Genomic DNA, 18,001 nt, shown 5'->3' with positions numbered 1-18,001 from the left:
AAGAGAGAAGCAGATGGCTTGATGGGTTGGCATATCAATGTAAACCTCTCTCTGACATCAGTACTTCTATGCTTTTGCTACAACATAAGCAGTATTGAATTAGGAGATCATAGGGCTGTGAAGGAACTAATTTTAAAAAACATTTACTAATTGATTGTCCTTGAGAAGACTTGGAGTATTTCACTATTTTAAGTTAATCTCAAATTTGTCATCTGAGCTAAATGGAATACAGATGCCGCTGAACCTAGAGGAAAGATTAGGTAACCAGGAATCCCACTTTGAGGCTTCCTTTATCTTTTCTTTTTATGATCTCTTCGGGGTCTCATCCCTGAGTCCTGTACTACTCTCCATGGTCATGGAGCACTCTGATACTGTTTTCGTCTAAAAAAGAAAACAACTCCAGTAAGAAGGGGCTGATCAGGGCTTTTCCTTGGACAAGGATGACTTAAGGATGAGTTGAGGAAGGAAAAAAGACTTTCTTTCTAAAAGTCTACTACTGGCTGGGCGCAGTGGCTCATACCAGTAATCCTAGCACTTTGGGAGGCTGAGGTGAGTGGATTACCTGAGATCCGGGGTTCAAGATCAGCCTGACCAACATGGTGAAACCCTGCTTGTACTAAAAATACAAAAAATTACCTGGATATAGTGGTGTGGGCCTGTAATCCCAGCTACTCTGGAGGCTGAGGCAGGAGAATCACTTGAACCCGGGAGGTGGCGGTGGTGAATCATTGCACTCCAGCCTGGGTGGCAGAGTGAGACTTCATCTCAATAAAAAAAAAAAAAAAAAAAGTCTACTATTAGAGTCTTTATTTTATTTTATTTTTTGAAGTAGGGTCTCACTCTGTAGCCCATGCCAGTCTTGAATGCCTGGCCTCAAGCAACCCTCCTGCCTTGGGCTCCCAAAGTGCTGGGATTACAGGTGTGAGCACAGGGGCAGTGTTTAAATAGCTTGCACCTGGCCTACAGTCACTCTTTTGGGTTAAGAGGTTCTCTCTAGAAAGTCTCTGTTAATTGTAGGTAAGGATTGATACATTGATTAATTACAACTACTGTGATTTCAGCAAAGACAATTTCACTATCCCAGACAGCTGTTAACTTAGACTTTTAGGGTGTTAAACACACACCCATACACACACACACACACACACACACACACACACACACACACTTGAGTAGCTTTGGGTCGTCCAATCCTATACTTAGCACATTGTAGCACAATGTATCTTCTTAATACATTTTTATTAAGTTGATAGGCAAAGAGGAAACATTATAGTGTGTTATGTTAGGAGATAGACTCAGGTGTGTCTAGATACTAAAGTCTGGATAGTAAGGTCACCAAGGGTGAAAGGTTTTGATGAAAGAATGAAAACATTCGTGTCCAGGATTTCCAGTTTCATTTCTCAGTCACTAATTTCAAGTCACCAAATAAAGTGAAAGTGAAACGTATTTTGAGTTACAATAAGTTTATCTTAATTCATTGAGTTTTCAACTGCTCAGATATGTCTTAAAATTTTTTAAAAAGTAACTTGTTATAGTAAAGACCACACAAATACACAGATAGTAGAAGAACAATTTCTGGATTTTATTTTTTATGTCGGTGAACTTTTTAAGGATTTAGGGAGGATGAGAATAAAAGGGTGACTTTTTATTTTCCGTTTTTCTATCTGGATGTGTCAAATTCCCGGTAACTTCTAACACTCAGCAATGGAAATTTACAAGGTGCCTGAAAAAACTAATAGAATTTTCAGACCTGGAGAGATTCTTGTAATCATCACTCTGGGATGTATTATTATAATCAGTATTGAAAAAAAGAAAACAATCTTTCAGATAAATTGGAAGTTTTGGAGCCACAGCCAGAGGCCCTAATACAAATCCTCCCCATCCCCCGCTTCTTCCCTGCCCGGTACTGAATTAGCAGGACAGTTCAAACACGCCCACAGCCCAGGAAATAATGAGACCCAAGTGATCCAGTTAGATAGAAAAAGTAGTTTGCTTGGCATCTTCCAAATTATCTTGAATTTAAGCAAATAATAAAATAAGAAATATTTCAGAAGCCAATTCAGCTCCCAGGCCCAAACCAAACCTCGAACCTGGGACTTTTTGTAAGTGCGGACCAAGAAACGGGCTGCAAAGTTAAACAGCCGGTGGCGACTCTAAACGTACCCGGGCAGGGAGGGCAGGATGTCGTTGTCCCTTCTCCTGACTTTGGGGAAGGTGCTCCCTGTCCCCGCGGGTTCCTCCGCCGGAGGCTGGGTCTGCGGGAGGCAGCGCCTGGCGGGTGAGAGAAAGCCCGGGCAGGAGAGCACGAAGCCGGCGACTGGACGCCAGCGCGGGACAGGTGGACGGCGTCTCTCCCGGCGCCGCTGCTGTTGTCCCGGGTGCTGAAAAGCCGGGAACTTCACGAGAAGCAGCGGCACTTTTGTCCCTGGAAGGTGGGTGTGGGGGTTCCAGGCTGCGCACCTGCTAAACCGCCTGGTCCTTCCGGGAGGGGTCTGCCAGATGTGCTCCTCCCCAGCCCCATTCGGGGGAGAACAATGGGGGCGGGGGTGTGGGGGTGAGCACTGCCGGGAACCCCGTGGTGCCCTTCCCCGCCTCTCCCGGGCAGCCGAGCTCCGCGAACCCCGCTCCACCTGCGCGCGAGGCGGGCCGGGGGCAGAGGGCGCGGGACTGTGCGGTGAACCAGCCCGCGTCCCGGGATTGGGGGGTGGAGGAGAGCGAGCGGGCATGCGCAGTGGGGCGGAGGAGGTGGAGATGGCCGGGGGAGGCGGGGGGACTGCTGTTTATTTGCAGCTGGGCCAACTCGGCGGCGCAGGCGGCGGTGGAGCGCTGGGCGCTCGCGGCGGGTCCAGCTGCCGCAGCACTATGCCGGAGCTCCCCTCCGGGCAGCCGCCGCGCGCCGCCGGGGCCCCGATAGGGGAGGATGCCAGACGCCCGGGAGAGGCCAGGGCAGCAGCGGCGGCGGCAGCGCGATGGTGGTGACCACCTCTGCCCGAGGCGGCGGCGGGGACCGCGCACCCTCCCGGCGGCGGGGCTGCGGGCTCGCGCGGGCCGGGGCCGCGGCGCTGCTGGCCGGGGCGAGCTGCCTGTGCTACGGCCGCTCCCTGCAGGGCGAGTTCGTGCACGACGACGTGTGGGCGATCGTGAACAACCCCGACGTGAGGCCCGGCGCCCCGCTCCGCTGGGGCATCTTCACCAACGACTTCTGGGGCAAGGGCATGGCCGAGAACACCAGCCACAAGTCCTACCGGCCGCTCTGCGTCCTCACCTTCAAGTGAGTCGGTCCCTCACCTCGCGCTAGCCGCCGCCGCCGCCCCCCCTACACTCCGCCCTCCCTCGGGCCGGGAGAAGTTGCGGGACTGGCTTGGGGGCATTTCATTTTTGCCGCCCTTTCCCTCCACGCCTCCCTCCTCTCCAGGCTCTGCATGGCACTTTGCTCCGGGATCCAGGGCCCGGCTCCTGTGGGCTCTCGGGGCGGTTCGGGAGGCGCCGGCTGGGGAGTTGGGATCGAGTTTCTCAAGTATCTGCGCTCTCGGCGGGCTTCTCTCTCCAGGCAGGGCTGGGAGCAGGCTGGTGGAACCGCCTCCGCACCCCATCGCCTGCCGGATCGTGACCAAGTGGGACTAGCGCGGACCCATAGGGTTCCGGAGGGGTGGCGGTGGTGGCGATGCTTCCAAGTTGAGAATTTCTCGGAGGCTGTTGGGCAGCTTTGCAGATGAGAAGTGTATCAGCCCCTTAAGGTTTTCGTTCAGATGAGACGAGGCGGGAGCCTTGAGCTGTCAGGGCTGCGTGGGTTTAGGGGAGGAGCGGAAGAGGGAGCAGAAAATTCCCCGTAGCCCCCGCTTTGCACCCTTGGCTGCTCCTCGAGGCTCACCAATTTGCCAGACCGCTCCAGATCCAGACTTATAGAAGGTGCAGAGCGAAGGTACGCAGACCATAGGCTTCTCCAGGGATCCTGGGGTCCCAGCTGAAACAGTTTTTCTTTTACAACCTCAGAGTCATGATTCAGCATTTTTGGTGTGAATAAGTGTAAAGGGAAGGGAGAATATGCCAGGTTTTTGTGGGGTGGAGTATTTTCTTGAATTTAAAAAGAAAACTAGTTTCAGAGGAAAAAAGAAGCGCTCATTTGAGGGAAGTGCTTACACATCAAGAGCTTGACTCAACCCCTTTATAATGTGGCTCAGCATTTAAGCTCATTTTAATGCTCCGGTCAAAACTGTGGAAATAATATTGGTGTGGTATTATTGGCGTTTTAAGCCTTTTTCCAACGGGTGTAATAGGAACCCGTGTTTATGGTAATGATTATTTGAGACTGGGTTGGCAGCTTGAAAAGCCTGTTCTGGCTGGGAGGCTTAGTTCTCTTGACAGGTGTCTCTGATGACTCAGAAAAGAAACCATAGCAATCGGCAACAATTCATGTTCTTTTGACTTAAATCTTACACTGAAAGTTTAATGTTTTTAAGGAGAGTGAGAAAACCACATTTGACTCTGAAGAGAATATAGCATAGACATTTGTCCTCTTAGAAAGCTGTTCTGGATTTCTGCTGAAAGATAACTTCGGCTAACCTCGTTATTCCGTTTCCCAGATGTTTCTTAAAATTTACTTAGATGGGACGAATATAAATGTTTCACTTCTAGATTGACCTGCTTTTTTATTTATTACAGTCAGAGTTGTTGGTTAATTTAAGGTGTGCAAGTTCACAACATGAGATGTGCTTGCTGCCTTTTTAACAGCCATGGAGACCATCCTGGTCACAGGTCTGAGTACTTTTCAATTAAAAAGGGCAGAGTCAAATGCCTGTGCCTGCTTGCTGGAGAGTAGGAAAGGGTGTTTTCACTTCTTGACTTTCTAGAATGTTTTCTTCTCTTTTCTGTGTTCTCTCTCTCCCTCTCCCTCTCTCCCTCCCTCCCTCTCCCTCTCCCTCTCTCATTTTGACATGGGATCTTACTGTGTCCTCCAGCCTGGAGGCAGTGGCACCATTATACCTCACTGCAGCCAGAAACTCCTGGGCATAAGCAATCCTCTTGCCTCAGCCTCCCAGGTAGCTGAAACTACAGGCACATGCTATGCACCCAGGTATATTTAAATTTTTTTTTTTTTTGTAGTTATGGGGTCTTCCTATGTTGTCTAGGCTGTATTGAACTCCTTGGCTAAGCAATCTTTAAGTCTCAGCCTCCCAATGTGCTGGCTTGTATGCATGAGCCACCCTACCTCACCTAAAATGTTTTATTTTTCTTCCTAATGGAGACAGCAGGCACAGAAGAGAGACGGATTGAGGGAGTAGACAAAGAGGTAAGGTCATCGATTAAGAGGAAAATTAGCTAGGGGTTGACAGAACAAGAGCAAAGGAGAGTTGAGGGGTTTGGGAGGAAGAGAGCTGAGGGACTCTTGTGGTAGTCAATGATTGTAACAAGCAGCTTGGTGTTGAAGAGGCATGGCTCTCTATATATTATATGCTACTGCCTATGAAAGATACACTCTCTTTTTTGAGAAGACTGAGCTACAAATCTAGAAGAGCAACACAGAACTAATTTGAAAGAGACAGCTGCCTCCTCAGAAAGAGAATGTTAAGTAGTCATTCTATGCTTACATGTACTGATTTAAATAAGACTGGACAGTTTTCTCTATAGTCAGCCGAGGTGAAACTGCATCTTCTAGTGCAATAGCATGAAGCTGGAGGACATCAATGACTTTAGACCCACATCATTCTACAGGATGTTACAAGGAAGGACAGAAAGCCACATTTATTAACTATTCACTATGAACCAAGCATTGGCCTAGATACTTCACATAGATTATGTCTTTATGATTTTTATTTTACTGAAAACACAATTCAAGGGGCCCTTTAAATATGTGCAAAGCATTTTAGCTGAATCTTAAATTATGCTCAAGTGAAAAACTTTGAAATTTCAAACCAATTAAAAAAACTTTTAAAAATATAATTGTTCATTCCCATGAAGTTTAAAGTAATAATACAGAGGTTCCTTATGCTCTGTCCATTTCCCCCAATGGTAGCATGCTGCATTACTATGGTATAATATTACAACCAGAAAATTGACATTGATGCAATCTACAGCATTTAGTCAGATTTCACCCATTTTATATGTACTTCTATTTTTTTTTTAATTTTGCTAAGTGTGTATTTAGTTCTGTGCAGCTTTATCATATGTGTAGATTTCAGAGACTACCTCCACAGTCAAGATACAGAACAGTTCCATCCCAAGGATACTTGGTACTTCTTTATTGCAGTCATGGACACCTAATCTATAACAACTGCCTAATTCATATCCCCTCACCCTAATCCATAATAGCCATGAATCTATTCTCCATTTTTATCATTTTGTCTTTTAAATACTGTTGTATAAATGGAATCACATAGTATATAACCTATTGAGATTGGCTTTTTTTATTTAACATTCAAGCTGTTGCATGTATCCATAGTTCATTCATTTTTATTGCTGAGTTGTATTCCATTGTATAGATATACCACAGTTTGTATAACCATTCACCTGTTGAGGACATCTGGGTTGTTTCTAGCTTTTGGCTATTACAAATAAAGCTGCTATAAAAATTAATTTACAGGTTTCTGTGTAAACATAACTTTTTATTTCTCTGGGATAAACGTCCAGGAGTCCAATTGCTGGGTCATGTGGTGGCTGCATGTTTATATGCTTTATATGAAGCTGCCAAACTGTTTTCTGGATGTTCCTACCAATAGTGTCTGAGTAATCCAGTTTCTGTGCATCTCTGCCAGCACTTTGTATCGTTGCTGTTTTTTATTGTAGCCATTCTGATAGGTATGTAGTGATATCACACCTATATATGTACTGCATTAATGTACCATTACCTAATGGCTGATGATATTAAACATCTTTTCATGTGCCCGTTTTCCCTATTCTCTTTGATAAATGTGCCTTTGTGTCTTTTGCCCATTTTTAAGTGTGTTTTTTTTAATGCTGAGTATTTAAGTTCTTTATGTATTCTAGATACAGGTACTTTGTCAAGTATGTGATTGGTAAATATTTTCTCCCACTCTGTAGCTTGTCTTTTGTCCTCCTCAAAGGATCTTTCCTAGTGCAAAACTCCAAACATATGTTTTATTAAAACATAAGTTTAAGCCGGCGCGGTGGCTCAAGCCTGTAATCCCAGCACTTTGGGAGGCTGAGGCGGGTGGATCACGAGGTCAAGAGATCGAGACCATCCTGGTCAGCACGGTGAAACCCCGTCTCTACTAAAAATGCAAAAAATTAGCTGGGCATGGTGGCGCGTACCTGTAATCCCAGCTACTCAGGAGGCTGAAGCAGGAGAATTGCCTGAACCCAGGAGGCAGAGGTTGCGGTGAGCCGAGATCGCACCATTGCCCTCCAGCCTGGGTAACAAGAGCGAAACTCCGTCCCAAAACAAAAACCAAAAGCATGTTTATTTTTGATTCATTGAATGTATGTCACACATACTGAGAACTAGAAATTCCTTAAGAATAAATGTAATTTATAGATGCATAATGCTTATTGCTATAAAGGTGCTTGTTTGTATACTAATAAATAATAAAGGTATTTAGGTAGCAAAGATATTAATTATATATTTTTTCAAATAAGGAATTAGCTAAAATTTGAAATGAGGAAATGGGTCATCAGACCATCTACTTTTACCAGTTTTGATGGCGTGGGATGATGGAATATGAAGGCAGCTTACCAAGATGTGGTGGCTTTGCACTACATCACTTTAGCTAAGTTGGGACTATGTTTCTTAGAATTGCTTTTGCAGGATGATCTGGGTTAGGGCTAACCATAAGAAAAATTTCTGCAAGATTTGGAGGGTGAAAGTGAAGTGGCTGTGGTCGCATTCAGAAGGTCGGCATGGGCTTTGTTGCTGCTAGGCCTCGTGTATGTTGCCACAGAAATGCTGGTGAACTTGCTGTTGGTTTGCAGCAGCAGCCAGGCCCTCAGCTCCTCCAGTGCTTTCCAGATGTTTCTCTTTCAGGTACTAGGAATCATGTGCAGGTGTGGTATGCCGCTCTGCAGGAAAGAGTGCCAGACTTTTTGCAAGCCACTAGCATTATTACAGTTGGAGCCTTAAAGGCAGTAGGAGCCAGACATATATTTTAGCTCATCCTTGTGGGTTCCAGCTTGCCCTTGCTTCCTCCTCCTTGAAGTTCATTTACTCTCTCTTCCAGAATGGCCCTGCTGCTCTGCTGGCTTTCAGCTTGAGTTAGACACAGAAGCATCACAGTTACATAGGCTATTTAACCAGCTCCAGCAATTGTAAAATGTCAGATCCCTGAAGTACATCCCTTCTTCTGAATCAGTCTTGGTAATTCTGCTTTTCTAGTCAAACCCTAACTGATGCAAATGACCATCTCTTTGTGTTCCTTAAAGTGGATTTAGAATTATAATGATTTTCTGTTTCCAATCAAATCTCAGATTCAGTCTTTTCATAGCTATCATGCCCAAGGGCATGCAGGAATATTTTTGGACCATAGTGGTACAGAATCAAAACATCGGCGACTCTGTAGCAGTAACTTTCTTTTTAACATTTTGCTTCTTTATCCTCTGGCCATGACCTGTTTGTAAGCCTGAAATCAAGAAGAATGATTAAGCTACCCTGTAGACAGTGAATTGACACAGAACCAAACTCTGTGATATCTATAACACCTCCTGTGAAAAAGTGGTCCTGAATGGTTTGAAAGAAACTTAGCTTTTTAATTTTATACCCCTCTTCTCTTGGGAAGTAGATATTGCTGAATTGTTTACAGTGCCATTCCATTCAGTAAGCAAGTGGAAGTCTGCTTCAACAAGCAAGAACCAATGATTTTTTTAATGTTAAAGATGGAGAAACTAAGCAAATTAAAGGACTTTAAACTCCTGATTCTCTCTGTGTGTGTTTAGCCTATTAGATTATATTTGCTATAATGCTTTATTTTATTAAGGGCTTCTGGTGGTATTATGAACTGTAAGAGTGAAAGTGGGTAGTTTAAAACTTCAGAGCTAAAAAATTGAATATCTTAATATGTGCAGCTATAGGAATTTGCAACATTTTAATGTTTGATCTTGAAAGTTTTTTGCAGCAGTTTGCATTTTTTAGTTACAATTAGTATGCCAACCATGAAAATAAACACCAACTAACCTTCATGCCCAGAACCTTAAATAAATGGTGATATGTTCCTTTTGGTTCTATTCCTTTTCATTTGACTTCTGTGGAATTTCCTTTGATACAGCCTGTTGCTACATGGCTGATAAGTTTGTTTTCTAAGTCCATCATAGGAAGCAAATGAAGATTCTGTATGATATGTGACTAGATTGTCTGGGATGTTCAATGACAGAAATAGCCAAGGGAAAATGTGATTGGAGGCAAGAAAAACTTTAAAAAGAAAAATGAAAAACTGCCTTTGAAAAATTTTTGCCACCCTAAGGTTATCTTGGAAGCTCCAAGAGGAGGAGGTTGTGATTATAATCTGGTAGGATGTGCTTTAGACTACAGCCTGGTAGTGTAGGAGGGATGGAAAGTGAGAGGGATATATTTTTGGACTCATGAGGGTTTTTATAGGTGAGTCCCTGAATGAAGGCTGGGAAGTCACCTTCTGAAGCAGTTTATTATTACCAACCAGTGTCTTTTCTATCTTTCTTTGGAGCTACATTCATATTTTTCCTAACTTCGAGTATGTTGTCATCTCACTTAAAGAGAGAGGTAAGGAATGTCTGATCATGACCGCACAATGGCAGTGTTCCTTTTCCAAATGATAAGATATGGTTTTTGTTCTATAGCATCCTTTTTGATCTGCCCAGTGGCTACCTCTCTGACCCCAATCTACCAATTTCCACCTCATTCTCTGCACCAGCATTCCAGAGCCCTTGTTCTTTGCGCAGGCCAAACCCACTGCTACCAAAGGCCTTGCATGTGTTGATGGTTCTCCCTGAATGCTTTCCCCCAGATCTGTGCAGGTCTTGTGTGCTCACCACCTTAGGTTTCTGCATAAATGTCACTTCATCCCAGAGGCCTTCCCTGGTGGCCAGGTGGTCTAAAGTAGCAAACCCTCCTCTGTGTTTTACCCTTGTTTCCTTACCCTGCTTTGCCTTAGTATTCCTCTGAATGATGCTATCTGACACCATTTTTATTGTTGATTTTTACCTCCCCTCACTACAGTGTAAGCTCCATGAGGTTTATCTGTAGCACCTAGAACTAAGCCTGGTTTGCAAAGTAGGGACTCAAGAATAATCATTGAAAGAAAGAATTTTATTTGTCAATTAAAAATAAATAAAATTTTTAAAGAATGAATAAATCTTTTTTGTGAATGTTCAAAAGTTTTAGGTAAATACCAAGGTAATGCTGCATGATTATAATGTAGAGAAAAAGTTTACTTTTTGGCTAATTTACCTTTGTTCTTTCTCTCTCAAAAAGAAAAATGGAGGCAGACTAGGAATTTCCTCAGATATATACAGAGGACACCAGTGGGTTCAATTTACTGAGAGATTCTGAAAGGTATGACTGTGACTTTCTATTGTGACTTGATAGGACTGTAACTCTAGGTAAGAGATTGAAGATCTGTAGCACTTTTGGATCCTACTCTTCTTGGGTTGCAGATGGAAGCACAAATGGTTGGTAGATGCGTGCTGCAAAGTTCAAGGTGAGAGACAGCAGCTGTACCTTCAAAATCCAGAATTATAGGGGTTTGTCACAATTTTAGGACCCTGATCTCAGGGTCCTAAAATTAATCCATGCCTATGCTTTCTATAAGGAACGGCCTTGTTGGATCAAATAGATTACAAGGACCTGAAAATATTTTATCAGAGAAACTAACATGACAGTGATTTTTTTCTGGTCTTTGTCCTGGATTCTTGGGAGGAAGCTTCTGATCCCCTGGAATTTCTCAAGTGAAAGGAATGTCGTTATTCGTGATGGACTCCTGGGATCACACCTAAGTTTATGTTAAAAAGGAGTTGACTCATGGTGGGCTGATAGATGGTTACAGGATGAAGGCTGGCTGTGGTATAAAGAGGAGTTATATGATTAGAGGATTGGGGCTGCAAGCCATGTGATATTATTCCTGTATCCCAACCTCCTAGGAGGGAAGAGGGGCTGAAAATTGAGTTGTTATGTGATCGGTGATTCAATCAATCATGCCTACATTTTGGGACACCCCCCCAATAAAAACTGTGGACACTGAAATTTGCTTGAACTTCCGTGGTTCATCAATCAATCATAGGTTGATGTGCTGGGAGGGTGAAGCATCATGAAGAAACAGAACATTTATGCACAGGACCCTTCTGGACCTTGTCCCACAGGTTTCTTCATTTGACTGGTCCTAACTTGTATCATTTATAAGAAAACTAGAACCATAAGTATAAGGTTTCCAAATTTCTCTGAGTTGTTCTAATGAATGATCGAAATTGAGAGAGTTGTGAGAGGCCCTGATTATGTAGCCAGTTGGTCAGAAGTACCAATGGCCGGGGGAAGCTGTGGCTGATGTCAGAAGTGTGAGGAGTTTTGTGGGGGACTTTGCCCTCAACTGGGAAGTCTGTGTTAATTCTGGGGAGTTGATGTCAGGCTGCATACACACAGGTACTCCACCAAACACACATCTTTAAAAGAAAACAAAATGCTAAAAATTGATAGCTCAGTTAAAACTAAAATATTTGGCCTTGGTGTGTTCTAATTTTTATTATTTACTGGCTCTCTTTTTGAGGATTTTCTTCTACCTTCCAGATATGTTTACTGATCTTCCTGCCCTCAGTTTTCTTACCCTTTCTTTGGTACAATTATTACTCTAATAGCCGTACTATTACTCTAGTACTAATGTGACAGTGACAATAACCTCGTTTCCCATGGGGCAGCTTCCTCATAGCCAGATAAGGATGTGATGCATTGGACTCAAATCAAAGCCGTGAATTTTGCTTTTGCTGCAGAGTGTCAGTCTCCCCTCTGCACTATTGTTTGCTTTGGTGCCTGGGAATTACATCATTTGGTACTTCAGATACATTAAGTGATGATGATTTGCTGATTTATTCCTGCTACTGAATGGAATGCAGAAAAAGAACAACCAAAATGATTGAGGGCCAAAGGGATTTGCCTTAGAGGAAAAATGAGAAGAACCAGATGTTGTTATTTATTGATTGAATGATCTAAGAAGACTATGGATACCTCTTATAAGCATTTGAGAGCTGTAATGATGGCAAGAGGGGTGGGGGAAAGAAAGACGAACAGTAATAGAGAAAGACAAGAGAATGTGCTGTATGCTTAGCATTGGGCTGTGGAAACCCACACAGAAAGCATTGGAGAACCCATCACTATAGACACCAGAAATAGATCATAAAGGGATACTTTTAATTTTTTCTTTTCCCTGGTTTGTATGTCTTTGGAAAAGAATGTATGTTGCATTATGGCTGAGAAACTTGAGCTTTTCTGGCAAGCTGGGCAACCCTGGCAGCCTTTTCTTAAGCTTTGAGACCTGTCTCCCATTGTTCTGAGTTTCACCTGGCTTTGAATCACATGGGTTGTTTGGGGCAGATCTCTGGGCCCTAATTCAGATCTATTACCTTGGAATATCTTGGGATGGGATCAGAGAATCAACAATTATAGCTACCACACCAGGTGATTAAGACGCTTGAGAACCGCTGGGACTCATAGGGGCCCATGTTTAATGAGGTTGAGTTGCCAAAATCTCCCTGGCATAATGTAGAGAAAGGAATGCAAAGGCTCATTGAGATAGGAATGTTGGCATGCATTTATCACATGCCACCTGCACACACACCCTCTCATGCCTCCATTGTATTCCCAGGGAGGGCCTGATAACTTTCCCTTTTCTGAGACTTTGAGAATTACACTGGTGAAGGAGCACCTGCCACTTCAAGGAGCTCTTTGGTGGGTCTCTTCTGTAGGCCAGGTGTGATGTGGTAGATGCTGCCATTGAGGTGGACTTTCTGATTTCATGGGGTGATGGGATCCAGGAGTACCAAAGACCAAGTGGCAGCGCTTAGCTGCCAAAGACAAGCTGAATGCTTTGACCATGATGGGCTTCTGGGACACAGTGCTAATCAGAATGTTTTGACCTACAGCAATCATTGGTGGTGGCTAATGAATCATATTGTCCCAGAAATGAAGTAGATGAGCAGCCCTCTAAAATTTTGCTTGATCTTTATTCCAGGAAAACTCCAGGTTCAGGGCCAGGAATCAGGCTTGGGTCACCGCAATGGAGAGTCATGATGTCTTACCCGGTTTGCAGACTTATGCCAGTTCCTTGAGGTAGAGCCATTTGATTGATGTGGAGTTGGGGTCCTTTTGAGGAAGGACTCTAGTATATTAGCTAGTATGTGTCTCTATTTCACAAATACGGACTGTTACTTTTTTTTTTTTTTTTTTCCTAAACCAGAGCTATTGTCAAAGAAGAAACTTAAAAGAGAGTGACGGACTTTATTTTAAGCTCCAGGTTGTGGGAGTGAGGAGGCAGAGGGTAGTCAATTGCTCTTTCTTCTCCCTTTCTCTCTACCCCACAACCCCCTTTGGTGCCAGATTGTGTTATCCTGTGCTCTTTCCTGGGAAGGGATATGGCAGTGCTGTAAACCAGCTTATCAGATGGCTGAGAACTCATGGCCTTACCTTTCTGGACAGTTTTACAAGAAGGCAGAGGGAGTTCAGATGGAGAAGGGGCAATTTAGGTTCATATTTTCCAAACTCTGGAAGGTTTTCAGATAGTGAGAGATGGCTATTAAGATTATTTCAGAAAAATATATTTTATTTCCTACTGCTTGGCCTGGTTTTAAATGAAGAATGAAGGCTACATCAAGTAAAATGAGAGATTCTTAGAGTCAAAAGGGAAAGATGAACCCATGTCAACTTAATGTAAGTTCAGTAAATTTTTATTTAGAATCTTTTGTGTGCTGAGTGAGATGGATACAATGACAAAAAGAAATTAGTTTCCTATAGTGTATGAAAAAACACTCAAAACGTTTGAGGAATATAGTTAATGAGTGTTTTAAAAACTTGGTTATGTACTTTCATAAGGGTACATTCAGGGTGATACGGAACCTGAGATTGTTCTTTTTAGATGGTGTTTCATATGGGCTGTCATTATTCTTCTGTGTGGACATTTCTAGTTATCTAAGTACCTGATATAATTTTAAGTGTTTAAATGTGTACTAGCTTCAGTGTTACTTCCTACCTGGAGCTGAAGCCTGCCTCTCAGTACTTTGCATATTAAAAGTTGAAAATTCAAATGCTAAAACGGTCAGGCTGATCTTAGAGTAAGTGAAGTGGATGTGAGGTTATGTTGTTATACTTTTAGGCACACGAGAATATTCTCCTCTTCCAGAAATATGCTTTGTTCCATTTTTCTTCAAGCAGTCATTTTGACTCTTTTTTTGCCCATGTGTGGTAGTCATGTAGGCTCAAGAAATATTTCACTTTCCTCTTTACTGTACCAAAAAAAAAAAATCGTATGCATAATGATAAATGAATGCTTTCAGGTTAGGAGTATGATAGGAATTAGTAGACACTATGGCAGTTTCTGAGCCCTTGTCCTCTTGAGATGGACACATAGATACTTCAATTTAGCCATGTAGGCCCAGAGTTGTCAGGTCTTCTAATATTTCAAGAGAAGCTGGATTTTTCTTTTCTTTCTTTATTTGAGGCAGAGTCTCACCCTGCCCAGGCTGGAGTGCAGTGGCGTGATCTTGGCTCACTATAACCTCCGCCTCCTGAATTCAAGCAATTTTCCTACCTCAGACTTTTGACTAGCTGGGATTACAGACGCATGCCACCATGCCAAGCTGATTTTTGTATTTTTAGTAGAGACGGGGTTTCACCATGTTGGTCAGGCTGGTCTCAAACTCCTGACCTCGTGATCCACCTGCCTCAACCTCCCAAAGTACTGGGATTACAGGCGTGAGCCACAGCACCCAGCCGAAGCTGGAAATTTTTATGTGAAGCCACCTGTTTTTAAAACGCTGGTAAATAGAAAAGAGGTATGAAAGTGAAACAGAACAACCTGCAGGCTAAACTTAGCCTTTCGGAAGTCAGTTTGCAACATCTTTATTGACTTGTAGTTTTTCCCTAGGGAGCTACTTAGCATAAGTGCATTCCTTTAGTATTACTTTCATTCATTCATTCATGTGTATTCATTCATCCAAAATGCTTATTGTGTGATAATCATGAATGAGGCATTGTGCTAAACACTGTGGATATAGCCATATATATGCCAAAGCTCTTTTCCCCTGGAGAACTTGGCATCATTTCTGTCATCTTTCTCTAGGCTGAGCATCTTCCATTTCCTCAGACCTACATTCAAGAGACATCATTTCTGATGGTCTTGCCTCTCTGCTCAGCATCCTGAAGTTCTTCTGGGAAGGTGCTCTGTTTAAAAAGCACTCTGAGGGTCTGCTGCCCCACATTGGATACCACCTATCTTGCCTCTCCCATCCTCAGGTAGAATACCTCCCTCTTCCCTGTCTCTGCACCTGGTAGGTTCTTCCATTGCCAGAATTCTTTAACATTTAATTAGCTGTTTAATTACCTTGCCTGCTCCTACTATGCTGTTAATTCTTTGGGAACAGATGCCACATCTTACTTCTCTTGATATCTCTGGACCTTGAATCATATCTGACATGTAGTACATGTTTAATAAATATGTGATTGTGTAAATTGAAATAAAAATTGTTTGACTTGTGCAGTTCCCGGTCTGTCTGGTTTGGTCTGTTTTGATAACCAAGACATATTAACTCTTTCGGTTGAAGGCAAATAAAAGCTTCAGGCAATTATCTATGTACAGTTTTGATCTAGACTGCAAGTATTTTGTTATCTTGTATATCCCCATGTGAATATTTATTCTTACCACTATTCTGTCTAATCCTGTTAGAATTAGCTAACAATTTCAGCCATTTAAACTCTTTGTGAATGGCAGCTAGCCTTCCAGCGTATTAACTCTCCTTTCCAGATAAAGGCATTTTGTAATCTTGATAAGAATATATTGTATAGTTTCATTAAACCTTTGATTAAAATATTGATAAAGGCCAGGCGCAGTGGCTTATGCCTGTAATCCCAGCACTTTGGGAGGCCAAGACCTGCAGATCACAAGGTCAAGAGATTGAGACCATCCTGGCCAACATGATGAAGCCCTGTCTCTACTAAAAATACAAAAATTAGCCAGGTGTGGTGGTGGGCGCCTGTAGTCCCAGCTACTCAGGAGGCTGAGGCAGGAGAATCACTTGAACCTGGGAGGAAGAGGTTGTAGTGAGCCGAGATTGCATCATTTCACTCCAGCCTGAAAACAGAGCGAGACACTGTCTCAAAGAAGAAGAAGAAGAAGAAAAAAATATATATATATATGTGTGTGTGTATATATGTATATATATGACAGAACAGAGGTAATATCAGAACCCTGTGACATACACTGAAGATTTCAGTCCGAGGAGACATCGATTGATTATTCACTACTCTTGGGTGTTTGCTGCAAATCTGTCTTAGGCTATCTCGTTTGCAGGGAGATTTTGATAAATGCCTTTGTTAAAATAAAGATGCAATGCATCTATCACATCCTATTTTCTATTAAATTATGAGGTTAATCAGTGAACCCCCTTTCTGTGAACCCATATTGTCTCTCAGAATCAGATTCTTTTCTCCGTGATCACATGTAGGATATGCTAGAACCTTTTGTTAGCATTTTGTCTCAAGCTCACTTGTCTACAATTTGGAGAATTCACTCTCCATCTTTTTAGATATTTAAAAAATACTCCTAACTCCAGATTCAGGGTGATTTCATAAAGCTTAGATTCACCAATGTTAGGTTCCAGGTAAGGGACTTTCACACCATTACATCATAACTGCAGGGGCTCCTCATTCAGCAATTTATTTTATATTTTGGCATCTAACTGAATTTACTTCAAACATCAGGCATTCTGGTGTGTAACTTTTAAAGCTTCTGATGCATGAGCCATATCTTCTACAAGTGTGTTTTCTCTATAACCCCACAGATGGAATTGGGTGCATTATGTCCTGTTATTAAATTTAAGGCAGCTTTTAGAAGTCTCTCTGTTCTGCATTTCTGTCTCACAAAAGTATTTTTTAAGACGTTGACTAAACCTTGACTAAGTTCAAGAAATAATAACGTGGATAGTGCCATGACATTTTCAGATATGATGCGTATGAACCACAAAGGTGACTCATGCCTACCATTTTATGCCATTTTTTTTGTTGTCTGTTTTTTGAGACAGAGTTTCACTCTTGTTGCCTAGGCTGGAGTGCAGTGGTGCAATCTCAGCTCACCGCAACCTCCGCCTCCCAGATTCAAGTGATTCCCCTACCTCAGCCTCCTGAGCAGCTGGGATTACAGGTGTGCACCGCCATGCCTGGCTAATTTTGTATGTTTTAGTAGAAATGGGGCTTCTCCATGTTGGTCAGGCTGGTCTCGAACTCCCGACCTCAGGTGATCCACACACCATGGCTTCCCAAAGTGCTGGGATTACAGGCATTAGCCACTGCACCCAGCCCTTTATACTGTTTTTGGAAGGAGAAAGGGATATATGTTAAATACCTGAAAAGAGTATGGTAATATAGTAATAATGCCATCCTTAATAATGCTTTTTAGATTTCAAATGGTCGAATAATATATACTTTGCAAAAATAAGCCTTATGTCCTCTTTTAAGAAACGGTGCTATTATTTGTAATCCAAATTTATTATCTAAATTTTAGGATGCTTGAGAATAGTCAAATTTATCAAGGATTTGGTTCGTTAGATGTCTTGCCTTTCTCACTATTGCCATTTTTACAATTTACACTGTGAGATGCATTCTTGTATATTTACTCTCCATATTTTATATGTATATGTACATATATATGTATTTATATATATACTTGTGTATATATATTTTATATATATTTTGTATTTTATACAAACTTTTCTGGTTACTTCCTTATGGAAAATTCCTGGAAGTGGAATTTTCAGTCAAAAGTATATTCCTTTTAAAGCATCTGACGCATGTTACCAACCAAGAGGCCTTCCAATTTGGACACCTACC

General features: G+C 42.5%; 1 protein-coding gene across 1 annotated transcript in view; it reads left to right on the top strand.

The window, feature by feature from the left end:
• Nucleotides 1-2,852: 2,852 nt before the first annotated feature.
• LOC108293733 (protein O-mannosyl-transferase TMTC1-like) overlaps nucleotides 2,853-18,001 on the top strand; it is a gene marked incomplete at its 3' end in the record, with an annotated part of 187,277 nt that continues 172,128 nt past the window's right edge. Inside the window, exon 1 of the mRNA XM_017515248.2 lies at nucleotides 2,853-3,271. Coding sequence (XP_017370737.2) covers nucleotides 2,970-3,271 — 302 coding nt within the window. The remainder of the gene's footprint in view (nucleotides 3,272-18,001) is intronic.

This window comes from Cebus imitator, unplaced genomic scaffold (genome assembly GCF_001604975.1).
Source record: "Cebus imitator isolate Cc_AM_T3 unplaced genomic scaffold, Cebus_imitator-1.0 Scaffold545, whole genome shotgun sequence".
Lineage (NCBI taxonomy): Eukaryota > Metazoa > Chordata > Mammalia > Primates > Cebidae > Cebus > Cebus imitator.
The sequence above is the reverse complement of the archived record's forward strand: the minus strand, read 5'-3'. Positions and strand labels throughout refer to the sequence as shown.